Below are 21,706 nucleotides of genomic sequence, written 5' to 3'. Positions count from 1 at the left end.
AATAATTTCAGTATTTACAATGTTTTCACTAATTTTAGTCAGCATGAAATTCAGTGGTTGCAGGATCACTGCAGGCCTCATCCAGATTCATAGGAAGCCAAAGCAACGGTGGCCAGACACCACTTCAGAGGACCTGTGAGATATTCAGGAGGACATTTGCTTCCAGATTAATTTGCCATGCAGAAAGTTGAATACAAGCGTCTGTATTCCACTGAAATCAAGTATCAGACAACTGGCCAACGTTACCACCAACAGCCCACCACTTAGCCCACAGATCAGGAGCATATTTTCTACATGGAGCGCTTATTTCCATTTCTCAAAGAAGACAAACAACACTGTATTGATTACCTCTGAAAAATCAAAGTTCTTGGACTTGACATTTTTTAAAATCTGTTTATTAAGAAAAAGCTTTTCTTTTACATAGAAAAGATACAGAGGAGGGTAAATAAATGCAGTAGAGTTCATTACCTCATGTAATAGCTGTACAACTGAATCTTAATGTCAAAGGTTGCAGAAAACCTAAATGATATAAAAAGCCATCTCCAAGATAAAACTCTGACAGGGTGAGAAAGAGACACAAAAATGAACAACACTGAACAACCATGAATCATAATCATAAGACACAGCCAGTACACCAAAGGGGGCTCCTGCCAAAGGATATTCCTGTTTCAGTATTATGCCTTCAATGGGGAAATCGGATAAATTTAATTCTTTAAGACATTCTTGGTATCCAACATATCCAACAATTTATTATTTAATTTTCCGGCTTTTCAGAGCTGGAAAGCCTTTAAAATTTTGCTTAAAAGGAAACTCTGATGAGATGGATATTTTGTTTTCCACAAAGAAATTCTTAAATCATCTAGTTTTGCCCTGTCTTCCAATGGCAATTATTAGATTATTTTCCCAAGGACTATGTGAAGGAAAATAAAAGAATGAGGAATTGTGAGCTGAACTGAGCACTCTTGCACTGGCGCCAGTGCCAGCCTTTGCTGAAGCTTGCAGAAGATGGCAGAGATCTGCCGCAGGGCCTTCGGGCCACCTTCCTGTCAACTTGGGCAAATTCAGCAGCGCTCCACTGACAGCATGGTCAGGAGCACCATCAGCCAGTAAAATGGTCTCACAAATGGGTATTGTGCAGATTAAAACAACATACATGGGGAAAATAATGAGAACAGACACTTGAATGGCAACAGAAGACAAAGATTTATTTTTATTGACTTTCAACTGGTGTTGAGATCGCTTGAGAGACATCCAGTAAATCTGTAAGACCACCACAGATATGACTACGTATGCATATTCTGTCTATCTCACTACACGCCCTCTCATCATAAAGGCACTAACTATAAATAATATGAAAACGGACAGATAAAATGCCAGAAAAAAATAAATGGATTGCTTGTACTGATTTCTATGTTTGTGTTTGCATACATTCATGCTTTAAATGTACAATTTTAAAATTAATTTTAAAAGTCACCTTTATTTTGGCAATACAACTGATAAAATGAAACATGCAGAACACACAGCTCGACAGAACTCAGTGCATAATTTTGTCAGAACAAAGCAGTTCTTTATCACCCTTTGTGAGTCGGGAATACATTCATATTACAAGGCAAAAAAAACAACAACCCACCCCAAACAGACAACGTCTGGCTTCTGTATAATGCATCTGCTTTTCCACATCTTCTCCAACGTCTTTGGATAGTAAAAATCTACGTCTGACCACAGGTTAAATAGAATGATTATATTTTAACAGTCTTCATAGTGCAGCAAGGCGAGAGAGAGCTGCTGGTATTCACTGTTCTATCTCCAGGCTATCCATTTTTAAGTCAGGGGGTTTAAAGCTAATCACTTCTCCATAGGTAAGTTCTGTAGAGAGGGCGTAAGGGAGAGAGAAGAATTAGGTGATATTCCCTTCAAAAGAAAAATATTCCAGACAAAACAGTTCTATGGATGCATGTGACTTGTAGTTTGTATTTCCAGTCTTTTTTAGAGTCCAGACCCAAAAATAGACTGAATTCACCAGGAATCCAGCTGTTAACCTCAGATTACAAGTTAAACTCACAAATACTGTTATTGTAGAACACGTCTGTCCCCTTCAGCTAATTACTAAAACACACAGGCCCTGAAATGGAAACATTAATTATGCTGTCAGATGACCTGCCAAAATGACGTAATGAAAGACAAAATGTAATGGAAAATGGAATGCTTAAAAGCACCCGAACAGGTTTTAAAATGTACACTTTTAACTGCTGAAAATGTTCTTTATCATCTCCCAGTCAATTGCCTTCACCATAAATCACTCACGATTCTGCACTAATGACTTGGGATCTAGGTTTTGTGTTGGTTTTTTGGTCTTTTTTTAAGACTTCATTGTAAATAACAATTTTAAGGTCCTCTGGAAAAAATGTTCTTTTCTCTTAGAAGCACATAACAGTTCTATTTGCATCAAGAAAGGCTTAACTAGAAACATGTACTCCTTGCTGTTTCCCCCTGCTTTAGGAAGAGCCCTTTATCTTTTCATCTGGAGAGTTGTGTCCTGTTTTGTGCCTTCCACAGCAACGCAGTATGTCGTCAGCAGCAACCTCCCATCTATCTTCTCAAGTTAGATACTGTATTTTAAGGACCAAATCCTATTCACACATAAGTACATGGCTAACAATGCATTATTTCAGGATCTGTTTCCCAAACAGTGATGTTTAAACCACATCAAACCCGTGCCTATTAACTTGCTTACTAAACCACTCTGCCTGAGACAGCTGCTACACCTGCCAGTGGGCCCAGCACTCCTCTGAAAGGTGTGTAAAAATCTTGCTTACGCTCTGGTTGTGTTATGCTGTGCCATGGTGTAGAGTGACCACTGTGCCAGCTTCAGGGAAGGATTTCTCTGAAAGGTATTAAGTGTGCAGAACTGCCAAGGCAGAAGGATTTGTTAGCTCTTTCAGTGATTGATCTGAAGCTATTAAGTAGCATCTGGCCAGAGGCAGCCAGGTAGGAGTTAGAGTGGTCCTGAGTGAACTTGGAGTAGGAAGCTCCTTACCTGGCTCTCGTGCCACCTACTCAGCTGAGAGTACAGATGTTAAGCTGAGATATGTGCAGCTGGAGCAGCAGCTAAAGAGAGACAGTGCATGGCATTCAGCTCTGAATCGCATACTCTCAGCCTCTAAACATTTTAAATATTTTCTAACTGATTAAACATGTCAGAAGAAAAATCTATGAGCTGCTGGGCTGCAAGCCTCAGCAGCGTGCCATGGAGGACAAGGAAACTCTTAGGTGTATAATGTGTAAGACAGTGTCTGAAATCTCTTTGGTGCCCAGTCCCTCTTGGGATCAAGTGCCACAGATTTTTAACTTGAGCAGAACAAGAGGGGGAACATGCCATTGGCATATCGAGAAACTGGGTCCAACATTTCACCAATAATACAAAAATGTTATACAAACATTCCCCTTCGTTCACCTTTCATGTCATCTTACTTAAATGTGGCACTTACTATAATTGAAAATAAAAAGTTTATTCCCCAAGATAAAAATATGGCCAGGAGAAAGAGCTGCATGTCCTGTGTCAGCTTTGAGATTTTTGTTTCAGGCCCCTTTTTTTCCCCCTCTGTATAAAGACAGACTTTAACCTGTAGTTCTGGCAAGGACAGCGATGTAGAAATATGTGATACTGTCCTTCCTAAAGAATTCACCTCCACATCCTCATTTCAGTTCAGAAAGTGTTAAGCTAAGATTGCTCCTGAAATAATTTCAACGGAGTTTCATCACAAACAGAAATCAGCTTCACCACTCGGAAATTGTTAAACTTTCCTGTTAAAGGCTCAGTCAACTGAAAAAGTAGCAGAAAATAAATCACCCACTGGTAAGTACAGCAGCAAATTGAACATGCCTCTCAATAAACAAGATGTATGGGTGGTGCTGTGCGTGCTGCCAGGCTTTGCAGAGGAGAGCAAGTGTAAGGGATAAGTGATACCAATCAATCCTTGTTTGTAGAGACAGGGTAAGCTAGAAAACCCTTTTCGGGGCACCAGGAGGTTGCTTTATTGTAGAAGGACCCATGACCCCGCTCCTATCTTTCTTTAAGATGTATGTGCTGTAGTCAGTCTGCTTGTCCAGGATAAAACATGGCACAAGTGCAAGGGCATGAGTAAGACATGGGAGGTCAGTATTTTTCACCATAAACCTACCCACTATGCTAATATATTTTTATCAAAGCTTTCTCGAGTAAAAGTTACAGAATATGCAAATAGAAACAGGAGTACATTTATTTTATAGAAGACATATTTCATCTTAAGCCAAGGAAAGGACTTTATTGATAAAGAGGAACAACTAGTTTTCTAGAACATTATTCTCAATTTAAAAATGTCTGGTAAGGAATTTTTAGCCTAATATGTCCTCATTAGACAATGATGAAATTGGACTGTGCATTGCAGTAAACTTGCAACCTAAATGTTTAGCCATGTTACTTCCGTGATACCATAGTGCAATATAATAATGATGCAAGCACGGAATTAACTAATAAAAAAGGTTGTTGCAGTATTTCTCAAGAATGGCTTTTAGGGTGTAAATCCAAAGTAAAATCAGCAACTCTCACCTCAAACAAGATCACTAGCGTGGCTTATCTATTAATCCCAATTACTTGGCTATCAAAAGAATGATTAACAAAATACACACGTATCTGGAAAATACTAATTTATGGTTCTGAAGAAAGCTAGACCAGAATCCCAAATAGTGTCACTTGCTCTCAGGACAGTTACTTCAGCTGAGAATCTGACCTAGAAAACTAAAAGCAAGACAGAATGTGTGGCTTCCTGCTGCAGGGAAACTAGTGAGGAGATGATAGAATGGGGGAAGGGAGTGAAATCCAGAGAGGAAAAACCACCTTTCCCACATCTCCACTCCCACAAGCACATACATCTTGTTTCCATGAAGCTTAAGAGTTCAAACTGCTCCGATGAGAGACAGAGGAAGTAAGGTTTTGTTCTGCTGCATGTATTAGCTACTGTGTGCAATTCTGTTACCTTTCCACTCATCTATGGTTCGCTCCTTATTCTCTATGGACTCGTCGTACAGCTCGGCCTCAGGCTCATCGTCCGGATCGTGATACTGTACAAAGTATGGATGGGCAAGGGCTTCCGAGGCGGTGATTCTTTTATCGCTGTCTAATATAAGCATCTTCTCAAGAAGATCTACAGCTAAGGGAAAAAGAGAAACGTGGTTCAAAGCCAGAAGAGACCACCTAGCAATAAAAGAGAAGGCAACTGTTTACCCACAATCTATTCTCACTCACCTTCAACACAGTTAGCATTATTGGCAAAGCCACAAAATTTAGGCAATATAAAAAATAAGTTTTGAAGGTTTTGTACTGAGTATTATTTTCAGAGCTGAAGGAGGCTTCTGGAAGGTTCATGATAGTCTATTTGATATCTGATTCACCACTTCACACATCCAAAACCTTCATTCTGAAAAGATCTGTGCACTTAAAAGCTAAATATCCTGTGTTGTGCATCATGTGCTTAATTTGGTCCTGATCAGTGCAAACTTGTGTATCTTAAAATTGTGAATATGAGATTACACTTTTAATTAGCTGCATCAATTAAATCATCAGATGAAAGCCCCAAAGCAACTTTACAGGATCCAGCATAAAGAAAATATGTTTGATGTTGCAGAATATTAGAAGTGAGAGAGATCTGTAAAGCTGAAATTGGTTTTATAGGGAAAGTTTATTATAACTATTTAAAATACTATATAAAAATAACTTTAGTGCTTTCACTAAGCACTCTTATTAATTTGCCTTTATGTATTAATATGTAGCATGCTTTCAAGTACCTCACACAAATAAATCCCATTTTTTATAAGAAAGTGTTCACCGCTACTTGTATCTGTAAAAATAAAATTGTCTTTTAATACACAGACGAATTCAAAATATTTTAACTCATAATACTTCCCCATATACAATGTTTTAATGTGCACTTGATGGAACTGACCAGGCACTGTAGGAAGATGACTCCAGTCACTCGAACATCTCCTTTGCCATGTCAAAAGAAATAGTTCACAGAACCATCTCTTTTGCACAGGCAGAACCAATTGGTTAGACATAAACCCAATTGTGCAGGATCAGACCACAGGTCTAGCCCGGCATCCTGTGTTCAACAATGGCTAATACATTCCTAGGAAATAATACTCAAAAGGGTCATTCAAACAGCTATGCTTCCTGGTATGTTCTTCTGCTCACCAGCAATTTCCAGCTCCTGCCCTTCCTGAGCCAGAAGTGATGTCTCTAGTCCAGACCCCGTGACATTTTTATTTATTCCTACTATATATAGCTGGCTTTTGCTTTTCATTCACAGACTGTTTTCCTTAGGAGGTTCCCGTAATCTCCACCAGAAACAAAAGGCACAGGCTTCACGAAGGGAAAACAGTCTGAGGATGAAAGGTTAAGCAATGCTCTTCCCACTGGTCTGATCGTTATTATATGGGATCATATAGCGGAGAGAGGCTTGAGCTCCTGTGTTAGTGAAAGATTTAATATATATCAGTCTGACTTTCTTACCTAATGGATTGGCACCACAAAATACCGCCTTCAAATCCTGTTGAGGCATATGTGGAAGAGATTCAATGAATTTTCTTGCCTAGGAATAAATCGATATATATACCACATGCACAGAGGTTAAATTTTGCCCAACCATAACCGTATCAACTCTAAAAAAACTAGACGTGGTATTTTTTATATTTCTTATACATGGGAAACCTTCTTCACATAAAATCATAATGTATGACTTTGTTTTAAACGGTCACTCCTGTATATTGCCCAATAAGCAAGAGAGTTTTAAACAGGTATATTTTCCTCTAAGGACTGTGTGTTAGCACTTCTGTTTTCACCGACGCTTAGCGGTTCATTGCAGTGCATCCCCAGGGAACACAAGCATGTAGTGTTCAGTCAGAAATTGCAACCTAAATCATCTTTCAGTTACCCTCAGTGAAGTAGCATAATCCAGCCTCCATCCTTCCCTCCTCTGTCGAACAATAGCTTTCCTAACCAAAGAACAAACCCTGATCCTGCCAGGGAGCAGACCATCAGATGTTTAACAGAGTTAATGGCTGGCCTTGTCACCGTGGCCGTGAAAGGCTCATCCAGGCTCAGCTAGGAAAAGCCTACCCGCATGTAGGACCCATGAATGTCAGCGTGGAGCCTGGCATTACATCAGCTACGGATTTCTGGTCTGAGATAAGATAGGTTGGCAAGAAAAAAGGTTGAATCCTGGTCCTAAGGGCTGGGATCAGACAGAACAGGGAATTCTGAAGCGGAACAGTTCAAGAAGAGGCAAATGGCTATCCCCAGATCCACAAAAATTCTAGCTGGTCTTCAAACAAACTTTAATCCTTTTAAAACACATTTGTGTTACAGGGGAGCCTCCCTGCACACTGAGCAATCCTATTAGAAAAAGACTATCTACTCTAAGCTAACTAAGCATCCTTGGCCTACTGAAGACAGCAAAGGAAATAAACTTTTTCATACTGTGCAGCTCCATGGCTTCCAGTGAGATACCAGATTGAGAGTTGTGGAACTATCTTCTGGACCATCATGAAGTGACTATAAAATACTCTGACATATCATCTGTGCAATCCTACAACCACGCTTGGGAAACAGACCCTGTCCCATACACTGTTTTCTCTGCCATCATCTTAATTTCTGTAGCTGCAATGAACTGATATAAGGATATTTTAAATCACTGCATCACACAGTGTCTCTTCAAGCTGTGTTCTAATTTAATGAGGCAGATCTATTTATTTTTTCTGCTTCTTGTAAGATGTAAGCATATTCTAACAAAACTCCAGACTACCACTAGTGACACACTTCAGAGTCTCACTAAGAGAAGCAAGCCTCCACGTGTTATGTCCCCAACCTGTTAAAACTGTATCAGCATTTTCCCTTTTTATTATGGGGGCTGATGGCAAGGCTTTCTATAAGGCTGATTTCTTCTTAGCAGCTGTAGCCAGTCATGCAGAGACCAATGTCTAAAGACTAGTCAAACACAGGCTTCACTCCACCTCTTTTATCCCCCTAAAGTTCATAAAGGCAGCAAACACCTGCTAGGGGGTCAGGGTGTGCAGCTCCTATCAGAATTAAGTCTCCCGGGGCATTGGTTTATACGTACATATGACCAGCAGGGCGAAAGAGAGCTGTCACACATTCTTGCGTGGAAGCTACGGACTAGGGTAGACAAGAGGTAAATTTATCTTATGACAAACATCTGTGGATTTGTGGATTATTTGTTTCTGTACAGACATCAATTAACATCGCTAATCCAAACATGACTGAACGAGATATTTCAAAATTATCTCCAACCTTGTCCAGAAGTCCTTTGAAAACAACACAGACCTATCAAAGCATTTAACCTGTCCCCTCTGCTTGTATATTCACCACAGAAACCCAATCAAGAGAATCCAGACATTTAAATTATTCTGAAAATAATGAAATGCAATCACCATTTAAACCCATATTAACGTGAAAGACTGACAAAACAGCTCAGTAATTTGCGCTGAAACATCTCATGGGGTTGATATTTTAGTTTCCAATTCTTTAATCCTCTACTTATAACTGAAAATAGGCTTGTCATTTCAGAAAACCTGTGACCTTGCTGTTAGAGGAATGGGAAAAATTGTCCTGGACTGCAAGCTGCATTAAGAGATATCTAAACAATAAGGCCAAACTACAAGGTAAAGAAGAACTAGACAAAGGAATAGGACAGACAGACACTCCTTTACAAGAGGCAAGTACCCTGAAGCAAGGCACACATCTCCTTTGACATCGCTCCTCTAACCAGGCAGCAGCAGCCCAGAGGTGACCTAGCAGCACTCCAAGTAATTAACTTGGTTTTTGTGTTCTCCCTATGCTCTAAAGCTATAATTAGCTGCAGTAAAACAGTTTTGGGATTCTTGTAGCTCACTGAGGTATGCTCTGAAGCACAAGAAATTAAAGACAAAAGCAGATCCTATCTCCAGTAAATATTTAGGGTGTTTAATCTCATAATCAGAAAGCTCACAAACTGACTAGTTGTGTGTAAATCACACGTTTGTATACACTACTCTGAACACCTTACTGCAAAAAACTTAATCTTATCTTAATAACACATAAAGGCTACACCAGGACCTACCAAGGCTATACAAGGACCTATGCTTAGGACATCACACTCCAAGATTTAGATGCAGTGCTGAGGGACATGGTGTAGGGGATGACTTTGTAGAGTAGGGTAGATGGTTGGACTCGATGATCCCAAGAGTCTCTTCCAACCTAGACGATTCTATGATTCTATGATTCGCTGGTTGATCCAGTCCCTGGCACAAGGATGGATCCTCCTCCTGCCCCGGCCATTTCGAGGTGCTGGGCACCCACAAACTCTGGGGCTGCATTGATGAGATTTCATTAAGCTTAGGTCTTCCAGAAATACAGCATTGCTCTGGCTCTCCTACTTTTCCTGCTTACCTAACTCACTAGTGTATTCATTAGTAAGTTCAAAGAACGCCAAAGTTCAAAGAACCCACCAATAAACACACAAGCTGAAAAACAGCTGTTAGTATTAGCTCAAGATGAGACAAAAAAGGTGTAAGAAAACAGTGTCAGCTCAGGAGGTATCTCTATGCTGTTGTTTATCTGAATTTTTTACACCATGCCCATCACCTGCCTTTATCAATCAATTTCACATTCCTCAGCTGGATATCCACAGGTATTGCTTAAAGTGAATCCTTTAAGTGTAGTTTTAGCAGAGAAACAAAGTGAAAATTGTTCATTTACTAGATTACTACTTTAAAGAAGTCATATGGGGAGATAAAAATCACACCAGTAACTGCAGATATTATCATGAAAATGGACCTTGCACAAGCATTCAGAGAGATGAATAAATACGAATTTCAAATTAGGGATCCAAATAAGAGCACTCTGGCAGAACACACATTATTTGATTCTGATATCTGTGTTTAGATCCCTTATAAGTATGGAAAGCATAAAAATTACAGAGGCATCAGATTTAATAACAACACTATAATGCACTGAGCTGAGTGTCAGTTTGAATTTTTCATTATAAGTATAGCAGCAAAATAAAAGATCATCAGGACCAATTGCCAAACAGCTTTCAGAAACTGAGTACATTAGAACAAGTATCAAAATTAATCCAGCTGACAGTCAGGGCATTTGGATGCCTCCAAAAAGAATATTTTTTGAATGGTGGCATTCTAGCAGCAAAAAGTAGAGATCACTTTGAAGTGTTTGCCCATTTCCGAATCAGAGTATCTGCGTAACACAACCAGTGGCATAGGATGCCAGTTAGAATGGTAGGAAGTCATTTAACCAAATGAAGCTGTCAACTCACATGTTCTGATGATATCTTCTTCAGAAGTTCAGAACTGGGTGTGCCCACAACTTCCATTATTCTCTTTAGTTGATCGATATCTGCATTATTTCAGGGAAATAAACAGTACATGATCCTTCTAGGTTTGAACAATTAATGAACTTTCATGCAGATAGTTGAGATGTTTAAAACTATTCAGCAAGACAATTCCATGGAAGGACACCAATTCATACCTTTCTTGAGCCTAGTCCTGGAGTATCAAATTCTCTATTGTACTATATGAATCTGCTAGGTGTGCCTGTATGTCAGAAAGGTGCATGCAACATATTGCTTTCCTGTCCTAGTTCCCAATTTAATATATTCTTAAGCTTAATTTAAATAGCACATTTACATTTCAGTGATCTGAGAGATTTCTGAAGAACAGTCTATTACAATAGAGCATATAGAGCAAGATTACTAATCTGTAGGCTGTAAGTGGAAAATTCTCATTTGGTAGCTATATAAATCTGTTTTATATCAGTCTCAAGATTAAAAGCTTAGAAAAAGTTCATTTTTCATTGTCATGTATGACCTGTAAAGTGTATTACATTTTCCCTAGAGACTCAGTGTTATTTTACAGCTTTATTTAAATTGATATAATCACATAATTGCAGACAATATTTTACAATAGCAGAAGATATCTTATTTCTTGAAAACTAGATGTGTTGATTTTTCCAAATGCCACATAGCATGTAATCAAACAGTCTGAAGCAACAGTTATCTCCCAGACGATGAACATCTGGACAATGCCTGTGGTTACAATAGAACCTAATGATGCTGAGCACAACAGAAAGGTCAGTGGGGAGACTCCATCTCTCAGCTCTTTTCACAGTTTTGCAGGCAATTCTAATGTCATGTTGTTTTGCACCTGGCAACGTCTTAGTTTTAGATGAATTGTTTGCTTTTTGAGGGCTTTCAGAGCAGTGAGAAATGTCAATATTCAGTACAGAAGAATGTGCCTTTGTTTCTCATATTAAAAGCCTTCCTCCTCTGATGCAGTTGTTTCCTAATTCCTCATTATCTGGTTTTCTTCAGTTTTCTTTTATTATTTTACTCTTTTTTTTCCTCTTGCCAGCACAGGAAATACCAATGGAAATCCATGATGCTCCAGAAGGGACCACAGCACAGCGATGAAGAAAAAGAGGACTTTGTTGCTCCTGTGGCATATCTGAGACTGCTGGCTTTTTTTATAACAGGACACAATAAGCCTATTAATTCACTTATCATTTAAAAATTACTTTGTTTGCATTTTAGAAACTTCCAGCCTAAAAGCAGTTCTGTTTTTAAAAATTGTATTAGCCCATCAAAAATTATTGCCTTTACTCAGCTTCATTTTTAACGTATGTTATTTCAGTAAGATGCACACATGGAAGAAATCTGCTCTGTTGTAACTAGGTTATTATTTAAATACAGATACACAACAAGGAATAAATGCGACTTATTGATGTTTAGGAACATCTGTTACTGTTTTTTTCCTACCAGTGGGTCTCATATTCAGCTGTCATATACACTAAACTGAAAAATTAACAAAAATGCTTTACTGTTTTAGAAGTTTGTTACCTCAAAAACATTTCCATAGAAACACTCAAGTCATCAGAAAAAAAAATAAAAGGAAGAATTCGAAAGTATTTTTATAGCTGCATTTTGTGTCTTATGTTAAGGATACAATCATTTCCTGGAAATAAAGCCTTCCCTTTTAATAGCTCTGCCATGATGCATCCAACCGACCAGATGTCAACTGCCAAAAAACAGAGAAAGAAATGTGTACGATGAATCAAAGAGATCCTTAAACAGAGCTGCTTCTTGGTTTAAAACCATCACCATATCCAGCTGTAGCAAAATGCACGCCTTCACAGTTTACCTGTTTGATTGTAGTGCATCCAGTTTAACATAATTTCTGGAGCTCTGTACCATCTTGTCGCAACGTATCCGGTCATTTCATCGTCAGTTTGTCGAGCTAAACCAAAGTCTAAAATCTACAGAATAAAAACAAATCAAATAATAATTAAAAAAAAAAAATAAAATCCCTTTTCACTTTGTTATAGGTACTGATTTTCCCCGTCACTCATTTCTGAGTTGCCCCTTGCTGTCAGTGAGGGAAAGAGCCATGCTCTGTGGACGGGCTCACGGGCTCTCCCTGCTGCAGGGAGATGCATAAAGATGCTCCCGCTGCCCGGCCCTTTGTCCTCTGATGCAAACTTTGCATTCTGCCTCAAGTTCAATTTTCCCCTGACGTTCATTTGCTAAAAATAAGCGCTCTTGCTATAAAAAATGAAACACTAACAAATGGGAATGTTTGTGTAAAATGCCAAGGGCAAGCGCTACTGGCCATTTAAATATTTAAAAGACCACACGAGCTCATCACAAATCTGCAGATTTTCTGTTGTTTCCCCCTCGTGTCTATCTAAGCATTTACCCAAATCATGCACCATTCTGATGCCACTAGGAGAGGCAGATATATCCTGCGTAACAAGGTAGATTTAAATCACATACCATCTGTCCTCGGTAGAACTCCCCACCGACACAACAGAGGAGCTCTCTTTAGGTACACATATTACTCACAGGCTTGATGGCAAAATGTTCCCCTCCATATGTTCTCCTTTGCTAAGTTTACATTGCCGGGAAGTTATTTCAATTAAATTTTTCCTGCTCATTTCTTTGCTTACTATTTTTTGATTAGTCTATGTCCCACTAATTACAGAGCTCAAAGGTATCCTGAACTCTAAGAGAGCCTGTTGTGAAAGCGCACCAACTGAGCCTCAGCGCTGTTCGTTAAGTCAGCCATCTGAGCTAGTTAGTGTCTTTTCAAATAGAAATGTGAATTAAGATCAGTGGCAACCTCCCATGATGAAATCCAGGATTATTTATTAAGCTGATGCTAATCCTTTTCATTGGAACTAAGAAAATTTTAAGAGTATCATTTAAAATTCCTTAGTTATAATCTGATTTAAAGATACAAAAAGCCTAAAGAAAAATACTAAAATATAGGTAACACTACACATCTTTACTTCTATTACACTTTAAAAGCATTATTTATTTCCTAAAAAAGCAAAAATAAAAGCATGAGGCAAACAAGGCATGAATAGTAGTATGAAACTCAAATGCTAATGCCCTTGTTTTTATAAAGGTTTTGGCAATATTTTTCTTCAATAGCTGATCCCTTCTATCAAACGTGTACACATACGTTTTCCTTCTTTTTGCTTCTATTTTTATTTTGTTTATACATGGAAATATCCACTGTTTTTTTCTATTAGAAAATAATTTGGTATCAGAGGAAGCAAAGCTATAAATATAAACAAAGCAAAGAGCAGAGTACCCAATGCTCGGCAGGGAGGTGCACAGATACCATAATAACAGGGAAAAAAAAGGAAGATTAGAAGTCTCCTTTACTTACAGTACAGAAATACAGCCCACATTTTAGAGTGCATGATCAGACCCAGATGACCCATAAAATTTCACAGACGCTGAACATACATGCATGAAGACATTAAAGGGATAATCATGAAACTTGCTGAGCATCTGCAAGTGTCACTAAACCAAAGAGGAACTACAGTTTCTCACCACGGATCCGGATTAGTGGGAGATGGCAACTGCACTGCTCTTATTCACTATTGTGATTTTTTTGCTGATCTTGTAGTATTTGGAATCGTTTCTTAAATCCCTCGCAGCTGGAATAAAGTGATTACATCAGAGCCCCAGTCACAGGGAGGAAGATGTTTCTGGCTGCCATGGAGAAATGCTAAACTTCCCATTCTTAGGCTTAAAGGCTTAGAAAGCGAGAAAACATCTTCTCCTTCTCCAGAGTCTCATGCTTATTATGTAATATTGTATCACAGAGATACACAAAGATATGTATTTATATAGATGCAGGCATTAAAATAGCATTTGAGAAGTTACAGGGTTCTTTTTGTTTGTGGTTGGTTTTTTTTGTTTGGGTTTTTTTGTGTTTTTTTTTTTTTACTGCCTGTAACTGGTAAAATAACTGGTAATACTGGTATCTTTTTTCATATCATTATTTAATTTAGCTAGTATATTCTATAGACACAAAAATGAGTTATTACAAGGCTTCAGCTAAACACGGCAGATGCAGATACATTTCACAGGTCAAACTTTCAAGATACACTCAGTTAAGTACTCACTCATGGTCCAGATTATTAGCCTACGTACCATCTGTGAGGAATTAGGGATGAATATTTTGCAAAGGTACTTGTGTTTATACTAAATTAACATTTGGGAGAAAAAACATGTTCACGGAAATTGGTTTTCTATGTCAGAAGAGCAGCAGTAGCAAACAGCTGAAATCAATGGAATCAGAAATAAAGATGGTAGCTAATATTTTCTCAGAAAACTAATCTTGGCAGCTTTTACAACGTTCTTCATTACAACAGCGCGATACGTACCCTCAGTTCACAGTCTTCATTTACAGCTAGGTTACCGGGCTTCAGGTCCTGTAGCAGAACAGAGGGAATTAGTCAAGTATGCTTTTAGTCTTTTAAAATATGTTATAATTATGTCTTGAAACACATTTGACACCCAATGAGTGAACTTACCCGGTGGATGATTCCAGCTGAGTGAATATACTGTGAAAAAGAAAGGGAAAAAAAGAAAAAAAAAAGGTAAGATTTGAAGTTAGGGGTGAAGGAAGGTATAACTCACTTGTCTTATCTTTTCACTTCTGAGACTGATTGTTTTATATACAGAGAAGACTTGCATCAGACTACATTTTCAGATCAAACAGAGGTATGACGAACTTCAAAAACCTTGTTCTGTCTTATCCAGAGCTGGATATTTCAAGAAAAGTAACCAGGAAGGCCAGAGTCTACCATAAAAGACAGCACTTGCAGTGACTCTTCTGTTGAAAGCTTCTTGCCAATTTGGAATTTGTTCCAGTCTTATCTCAATGTCTCTGTTGATCGGCTAGTGGCTCAGTGAAGTCAGTGGCCTAGGGAGCAGTATGGTTAACTCCTAGATGACATGTCATCTTTCCATACTGTGAATGCTGAATGTGTGAGAGATACCTGCACCCCGGGACAGATTAGTGACCAAAATACCCATCTAAGGCACAACGTTTCTTCAGGTCCACTTCCAAAGCAGGGGCGCAAAGCAGTATTTCAGTGGCTATTTAGCATCTCTGCTATTTTACATAAAAGACTAAAATGCAAAGATTGAGAAAAGTTTACTCTGTAATTGCCTATCATTTACTTGTTAGGATTAACAGCCAATTTATGTATGATCTGACTGACCAGGATCAGCAAGACCTTGAAAACCTTCTATTCTCTAGAGGTGAATTCACCTCCTTTTTTTTAGGAGCAGAGATTACAGGCAAAACCTGAATATCAACTGGGAAAACCCAAAGAAAACACAAGGGCATTCTTCTTGTTCCAGACCTACATGCTGTTTGTCAGAAGGGCAGGGCCACCCCGAGTGCTCCTCACAATAGCTGCGAGCAGCTGAACGAAGAGGAAACCAAACAGAAACCAAACCACAGTTTGCCACAGCAGGGAGCTGTGTCCCTGCTCTGCTGGGATGAGGGCTCCTCTCGGTGCCACCAAAAGCCCAAAGCTCACTCAGGTCTGCAAATACATGTTGTAATGACTCTAGTGTAGATATAAGGGAGGAGTTCTCTATGACCAAATGTTCTTGGACTAATGAGACACGAGAATTTCAATTCCAGAAGAGATGATCCACCATCTACCCCTCCCCTTCAAAACAGAGCCAGAAATGTACCTGGGTGTATTTCTGAAATTAATATTCATTTTAGAGCACAATTCTTACTATTTAGCTCTGACACAACATAGCCTTGTATTCAAAACCACAAGCTGGATAATTAACTCTGGAATCCATCTTCCTAATTTAGCTATTAGCTTAAGTAAATGAGACAAAGCAACTAAGGGTTCAGTTCTGCAATTTTTATTCACTAAAATCTGCACTTAAATTGACAGAACCCGCATGGATGAATAAGAATTACTGTTTCAGGCACCAGGTGACTTGCTGAAAACCATGTAATAAGTATATTTCAGAGCCAGTATTTACCATGGCTTGCTTTCAACCACACAGTTATTTTCCATGTCTAAAATATCAATTACTGTTAAGTTAGCTACTAAAGCAGCTGAGCCCTCTCTGTTCTTTTTACATATGCCTGGGAAAATCAACACTGGTCCAAGAAAATGCTTATCACCTAGTAATGGGAACATCTTATCCTGTTTATAGACACTTCTATGTTTAACATCAGCAAAGTGATACATATTTTAATTCTTTTGGAAGAAAATTTTGCTGTGCTTTCATTGCCAATCACCTGTGTTATCTAATTCCATAAATTTTAACTGATGCGATTAAAGGAAGCAATGACTTTACAGGCAGAGCAAATCCTAGATGGTCGTGTGCAACACTGCACATTGCTGGGATAAGCTTTTACTTCCAGACCTTTCCCAAAGAACCCAACTACCTTGATTATCTCTTCACCCATGTGATGCGCCCTACAAAAATGAGGGTTGTAGTTTTTCAAACTGGCTCTTGTCTTTCAAATCAGAAATGTGAGCTACTTGTCATATCATTCTTTATCAATTTCACATTCTTCAGAAGTTTCTTCACTACCGTCTCATGAGATGGGAAGTGTCTAAACCACACATTGTGCACTATAGAACATGTTCACTTGAGAGACCATGTAGCAAGACTATCAGTAATAACTTAAAAAGACACTGAACTAAAGTTCAAGCAGAGTACTCACATGTATTGTGCATGTAAACATTTGTGGGCTTGGGATTTTAGTTTTGGCTGGAAAAAATGATCAGATAATTTATGAAATGATTGCCACTGTCTGTGCACGCCTGAAGACATAAACAAAAGCCTTTAAGAACTGTCACTGCAAGGAACCAGTCATTACTCCAACATTTTGGTTTGCACGCCTGAAGACATAAACAAAAGCCTTTAAGAACTGTCACTGCAAGGAACCAGTCATTACTGGGCTGACCCATTTAGCCAGTACCTTAAGACCTCGAAGTAACTGATAGATGAGAAACTGTATATGGTCATCCGTTAACTTCTGGCACTTCACAATGTTATTCAGGTCAGCACCCATTAAATTTGTCACAAGATACCTGTGAAAATAAAACACAGAAGAAAGCAAAGAAACACACCTCATTTAAGATTGGCAGGATGTAAATCTTTCTAAAAGCAGCACATCTAAAGGCTAACTACACATTTCCACGTCGGTTCCTTTTCCATTGTCTACTAACACACACCTTATTCCTTTCCCGTTGGCTTATTAGGAGCTCTAAGAATGGAATCACACCTACGGGATTTAATAGCACAAAAAGGAAAAATCCTTATGGTACATTAAAAGCTTTTATCTCTGTTTTCTCCCTCACGCACTACAGTGTCCAGTGAGAGTATTTTGGGATGACATCTCACCCAACACCAAAGTGGGAGCCTGAGGCACTGAAGTTACAGTACCTGCAAGGCCCCAGAATATTTGATGATGGAGATTATTATTGGCTTGGTTGAAATAACGGTGTTTTGTGTAACTTCTCTCTCTGCTCCCACTGGAAGTTTTATTTTTTTTTGACAAATTTTGCTGAGACATTGATTCTTTTCCAAAAAAAGTGTTGGGAAAAGTATAGATCTGTCATTCCCAGTTCTCGTTTGAGTAGTTGTGCCCCAGTATCAAAGTGGTAGTTACTTACTAACTAGCCAGAATAATTTAAAAATTTTACTTACACTTCATTGAAATTTTCTATTGATGTTGCAGGTGTAAAAACGTCTAGCAATCCTATAACCTGAAAGATGAGGGAATTGGCATTTTATTTTTAGAAATCCGTAAAGCAACACGTAATTAGTATTGACAGTGCTTAGCACTTTTGGCATGAAACTTACAAATACATGACATATCGTCCTCCTGAAAACTTAGTACAACTGGCACAATAGGTGGTCTCTACAGGTACAGCCTCAGCTATCTCCATGACCAATAGAAAATTCTATTAATTACAAAAAAGTAATTACAACAAGACTTTAGACAATTATAAATAAAGGCAGGAAATGCAATGTCTCACTAGAGAAAAGCTGACATGGCTTATATGCTTGTTATACTTAAGATTACGCTCAATTTCATGGGTTATCTTGTTCTGCTGTTGATTAACTTTTTTAGCATCCTTTCTCCAGGATAGCTTTCAACCCACTACATTTTATTCAGGCTTCAATTAATCAAGTTACTTTTAAGAAGGTGGATGCTCCCTCTGAAATCAACTATTTGTCACAGAAACTTAGGCAATTACTGAATTATTTGGGACCTGAAGTTCTACTATCTTTCATCTAGACATTACACTGTCATTAATTTCAATGAGAGTATCTGCCCTTAATTTCTCAAAGGAATCCAAATTCAGCAAAAGCAGGTTTATGTATTTTTTTTCCCTAGACTGATGTTTCAAGAGCATCCAACAGTAGTGAGCAGATCACTCTTGTTACTTTAGTTTAAGAAGAACAGGACCACTTGTTTTGGATTTCAGCAGCTGCATCTTCAAGAAAAAATTAGATCATTTTTCAATAAAAAGGCAGCCTTTTACTGAAAGTCTCTAAAGTCCAATGACCTCATTACACATAAGATGACTAAGTTCAGGTACCATGGGTAGCCAGAGAGTTGCATATACTTTTGTAAAAGATTGCACCTAACTGAAATTCAGCCTATATTGCAAAGTTTTGTCATAAAAATTCAAAGAGAAAGAAAAACTCACTCTCCACTTACATTCTCATGCTTCATGTGCTTAAGCAACCTAAGCTCTCGGTAGGTCCTCCTCGCGTGAATAAGTGATTGAAAAGGTCTTGAGAGCTTTTTTACTGCCACCTTCTGTCTTGTTTTGGTATCATAAGCTGAACTAGAAGATGAAAAGAAAAAGTCCATGATGAAGGCATGTTCTACTTAACTAGTTCACTGGAGAAACCCATAATCTCCTGGGGCTACCTACTCCTTCCTTTGTCCTCTTTTACCTTCTACTCAGGGACTGCAACTGGGGGGGGACGGGGACAGGACAGCGAGCAGTGACTCTGAGTAGTCAGAGACAGTTCCCTTGTTTTCCATCCAGCAAATTGCTAATGATTATGACAACATTCAGGACTTGTCCCCAGGTACCCTTCCCCACATGTCAGGGAAAGGAACCAGAGGATTAGCTCCATTAGTGCAGCTCCTGCCTCCAGCTCCAAGGCAAAGCTTGTAGGGAATATGGGAATTCAAACTCTGGGTGTTACTGAACAAAGTGGAGTCTTTACTAATTAGAGGAATGATGCCATTGTGTCTAGCAATAGTAATTACCTATGTGACCATTAGCTTGCTAGACGATAATGCCACAAAACTGGAATCAAATTAGGATGTTGACAAAGGCAAGGCCATACCATTTCCTTGGGAAATGCTGGGAACAAGTGAACAATGGGTATGTGTCTTACACTCCAGCCCACAGATCCTGCTGGCACCCAGCATGTGCTTAACTTCATACAGCTGGAGATGCCCTGCCGAAGAGGACACTAAATAAACACGTCACCATTTGCACAAGAGGGAGACCCACTGGGTTTTGTGCATTAGAAAAATATGACAAGCACAACAAGCCACAAATAAATGCTGCCTCTTAAGTAGCACAGGAATAAAAATGATCCCTGTATGTATTACTTCATGACACTACATAGTACAATTATAAAAAGATTCAGTTTGCTACCTTCTCTTATGAAGGAAAAATTTTTCTTTAAATTGTTACTCTTATCCATTAAGCTAAAATGGTGTTCAATTACAATACCTGGACATTCTCTGTTTAAAGAGTGGCTAACACTATCTGCACTTGCTGGACAGCATCAGCAGGCCGAGAACCTTCACACACGTTTATCTTACAAAACTTTTCCGGAGTTACAAACATGAAAATTAGATAACACAAAAATTGCAGGGAGTAGATGACAACAATCAACAGTCACACCAAATGCTATTTGCTCCTTATGAACAGTGGTTTAGACACTCCAGCACACTGTGGTAGGAGACACCTGCTAGAGACAAAAAACTTTGATCGTGCCTGGAGCAGCTCCCAAACTAATGCATTGAGCCTATAGGCAGCTCCAAGTAGGTGGACTCCTACATGTATGTGGTGCTAAGGTCATGAATAGCCAAGTGAAGAGCAAAGCCTCTTTATTTGCAGGCAGCTGGAGAACAAGGTGGTGCTTCTAATGGGAAGCAACAAAGGACACAAGCAACAAGTGGGCAGGAAGAACAGAGTGGCATCCGAAAAGTGATCGTGATCCAGTTACCCCAGAATTCACCCAAAGGCCAATGCAGGGCACAATCCAGCAACGGTTTTGTTTGTTAAAAACAGAGTAAGAGGAAGTAGATTTAATCAACAAGTTTCTTACAGGCACCATGGAAGGAGTGAGTCACTCGTGAGATAAATGAAATAGATAAGTAGATTACTTAGCCAGTTTCTTGCAAGCATCACAGAAGCAGATCTCCGGGAAAGTTTTAAAGGTGTAGAGGGTTGTGGCTTTGCTGAGCACCTCAGGAAGGGCATTCCCTCAGCAGGAGAAAGCAAGGATAGGAAGAAGGCTGGTATCTGAGCAGTGGATGCAAGGGATACGCCAGAGATACTTGTTCCCACAGCAGTAGGGGCACAGTAATTCAGGATATGAGGTCGCTGTGTTGCTCAAATACATGAAACAGCTCAAGGAATGAACAGTGTGAGAAGAACTGACAACAAAGATATCTTAAATTCCACATGACTAGCCACAGGGACAACATGAAAGTTGCACAAGAAAATCCGAAGAAATAAAAAGGAAGCTAATGCTTAGTTGTGAATGTAACAAAGATTAGATATAATTGCCCCAGTGTGTAGTCCTGGCCAAAAAGCCACTGGAGAATACCTCCAAGTCTCGCAAATACATAGCCTTCATATCCTTTCCAACTTTTTTCTAGTGGAAAAGGAAATGTTTATCCAGATAAATAAATATCATTGCCCGAAACAGTGGTCTGTGCTTAACATCTCAGCTCTTCTGGTAATTCACAAGCCTTCCCACTCATGCTTGTACTGGTTTGTGAAATACTGTGTACATTAGACAAGGCTAGGAGGAATTAGGTTTTAAATCCTGTTATCATGATAAACATCCCTCTCCTCGCAATTCTAAGGTCAAATGTGGGTTTCAGTGTTTTAAAAAACGTTGATCTTTAAGATGGATTGCTTTTTACCCTCCATATGACTCAAGGCTGCAAAGCTTTCAGATGGTACAAAGCACTATTTTTTTAGCTTCAGTAATTCTTATGACAGCAGCTTTTTAGACCCAAGGTGGAAGCACATAATGGAGGGGGA

At 38.9% G+C, this 21,706-nt stretch overlaps 1 protein-coding gene across 2 annotated transcripts in view; it reads right to left on the bottom strand.

The window, feature by feature from the left end:
- Positions 1 to 379: 379 nt before the first annotated feature.
- Positions 380 to 21,706, bottom strand: part of MAPK11 (mitogen-activated protein kinase 11) — a 32,236-nt gene continuing 10,909 nt past the window's right edge. Inside the window, exons 2-12 of one of the 2 annotated variants that reach the window (XM_014964169.1) lie at positions 19,120 to 19,249; positions 18,099 to 18,157; positions 17,368 to 17,479; positions 14,933 to 14,962; positions 14,783 to 14,830; positions 12,244 to 12,358; positions 12,049 to 12,120; positions 10,365 to 10,444; positions 6,548 to 6,584; positions 5,016 to 5,189; positions 380 to 1,866 (exon numbers count right to left, since the gene is read on the bottom strand). In XM_014964169.1, the coding sequence (XP_014819655.1) occupies positions 1,793 to 1,866; positions 5,016 to 5,189; positions 6,548 to 6,584; positions 10,365 to 10,444; positions 12,049 to 12,120; positions 12,244 to 12,358; positions 14,783 to 14,830; positions 14,933 to 14,962; positions 17,368 to 17,479; positions 18,099 to 18,157; positions 19,120 to 19,134 (816 nt within the window). In that variant the 5' untranslated portion in view covers positions 19,135 to 19,249 and the 3' untranslated portion in view covers positions 380 to 1,792. Of the gene's footprint in view, positions 1,867 to 5,015; positions 5,190 to 6,547; positions 6,627 to 10,364; positions 10,445 to 12,048; positions 12,121 to 12,243; positions 12,359 to 14,782; positions 14,831 to 14,932; positions 14,963 to 17,367; positions 17,480 to 18,098; positions 18,158 to 19,119; positions 19,250 to 21,706 lie in introns of both variants that reach the window. The other variant, XM_014964167.1, reaches the window with a different exon arrangement.

The sequence above is a fragment of the Calidris pugnax genome, unplaced genomic scaffold (assembly GCF_001431845.1).
Source record: "Calidris pugnax isolate Ruff unplaced genomic scaffold, ASM143184v1 scaffold44, whole genome shotgun sequence".
Classification (NCBI taxonomy): Eukaryota; Metazoa; Chordata; class Aves; order Charadriiformes; family Scolopacidae; genus Calidris; species Calidris pugnax.
The sequence above is the reverse complement of the archived record's forward strand: the minus strand, read 5'-3'. Positions and strand labels throughout refer to the sequence as shown.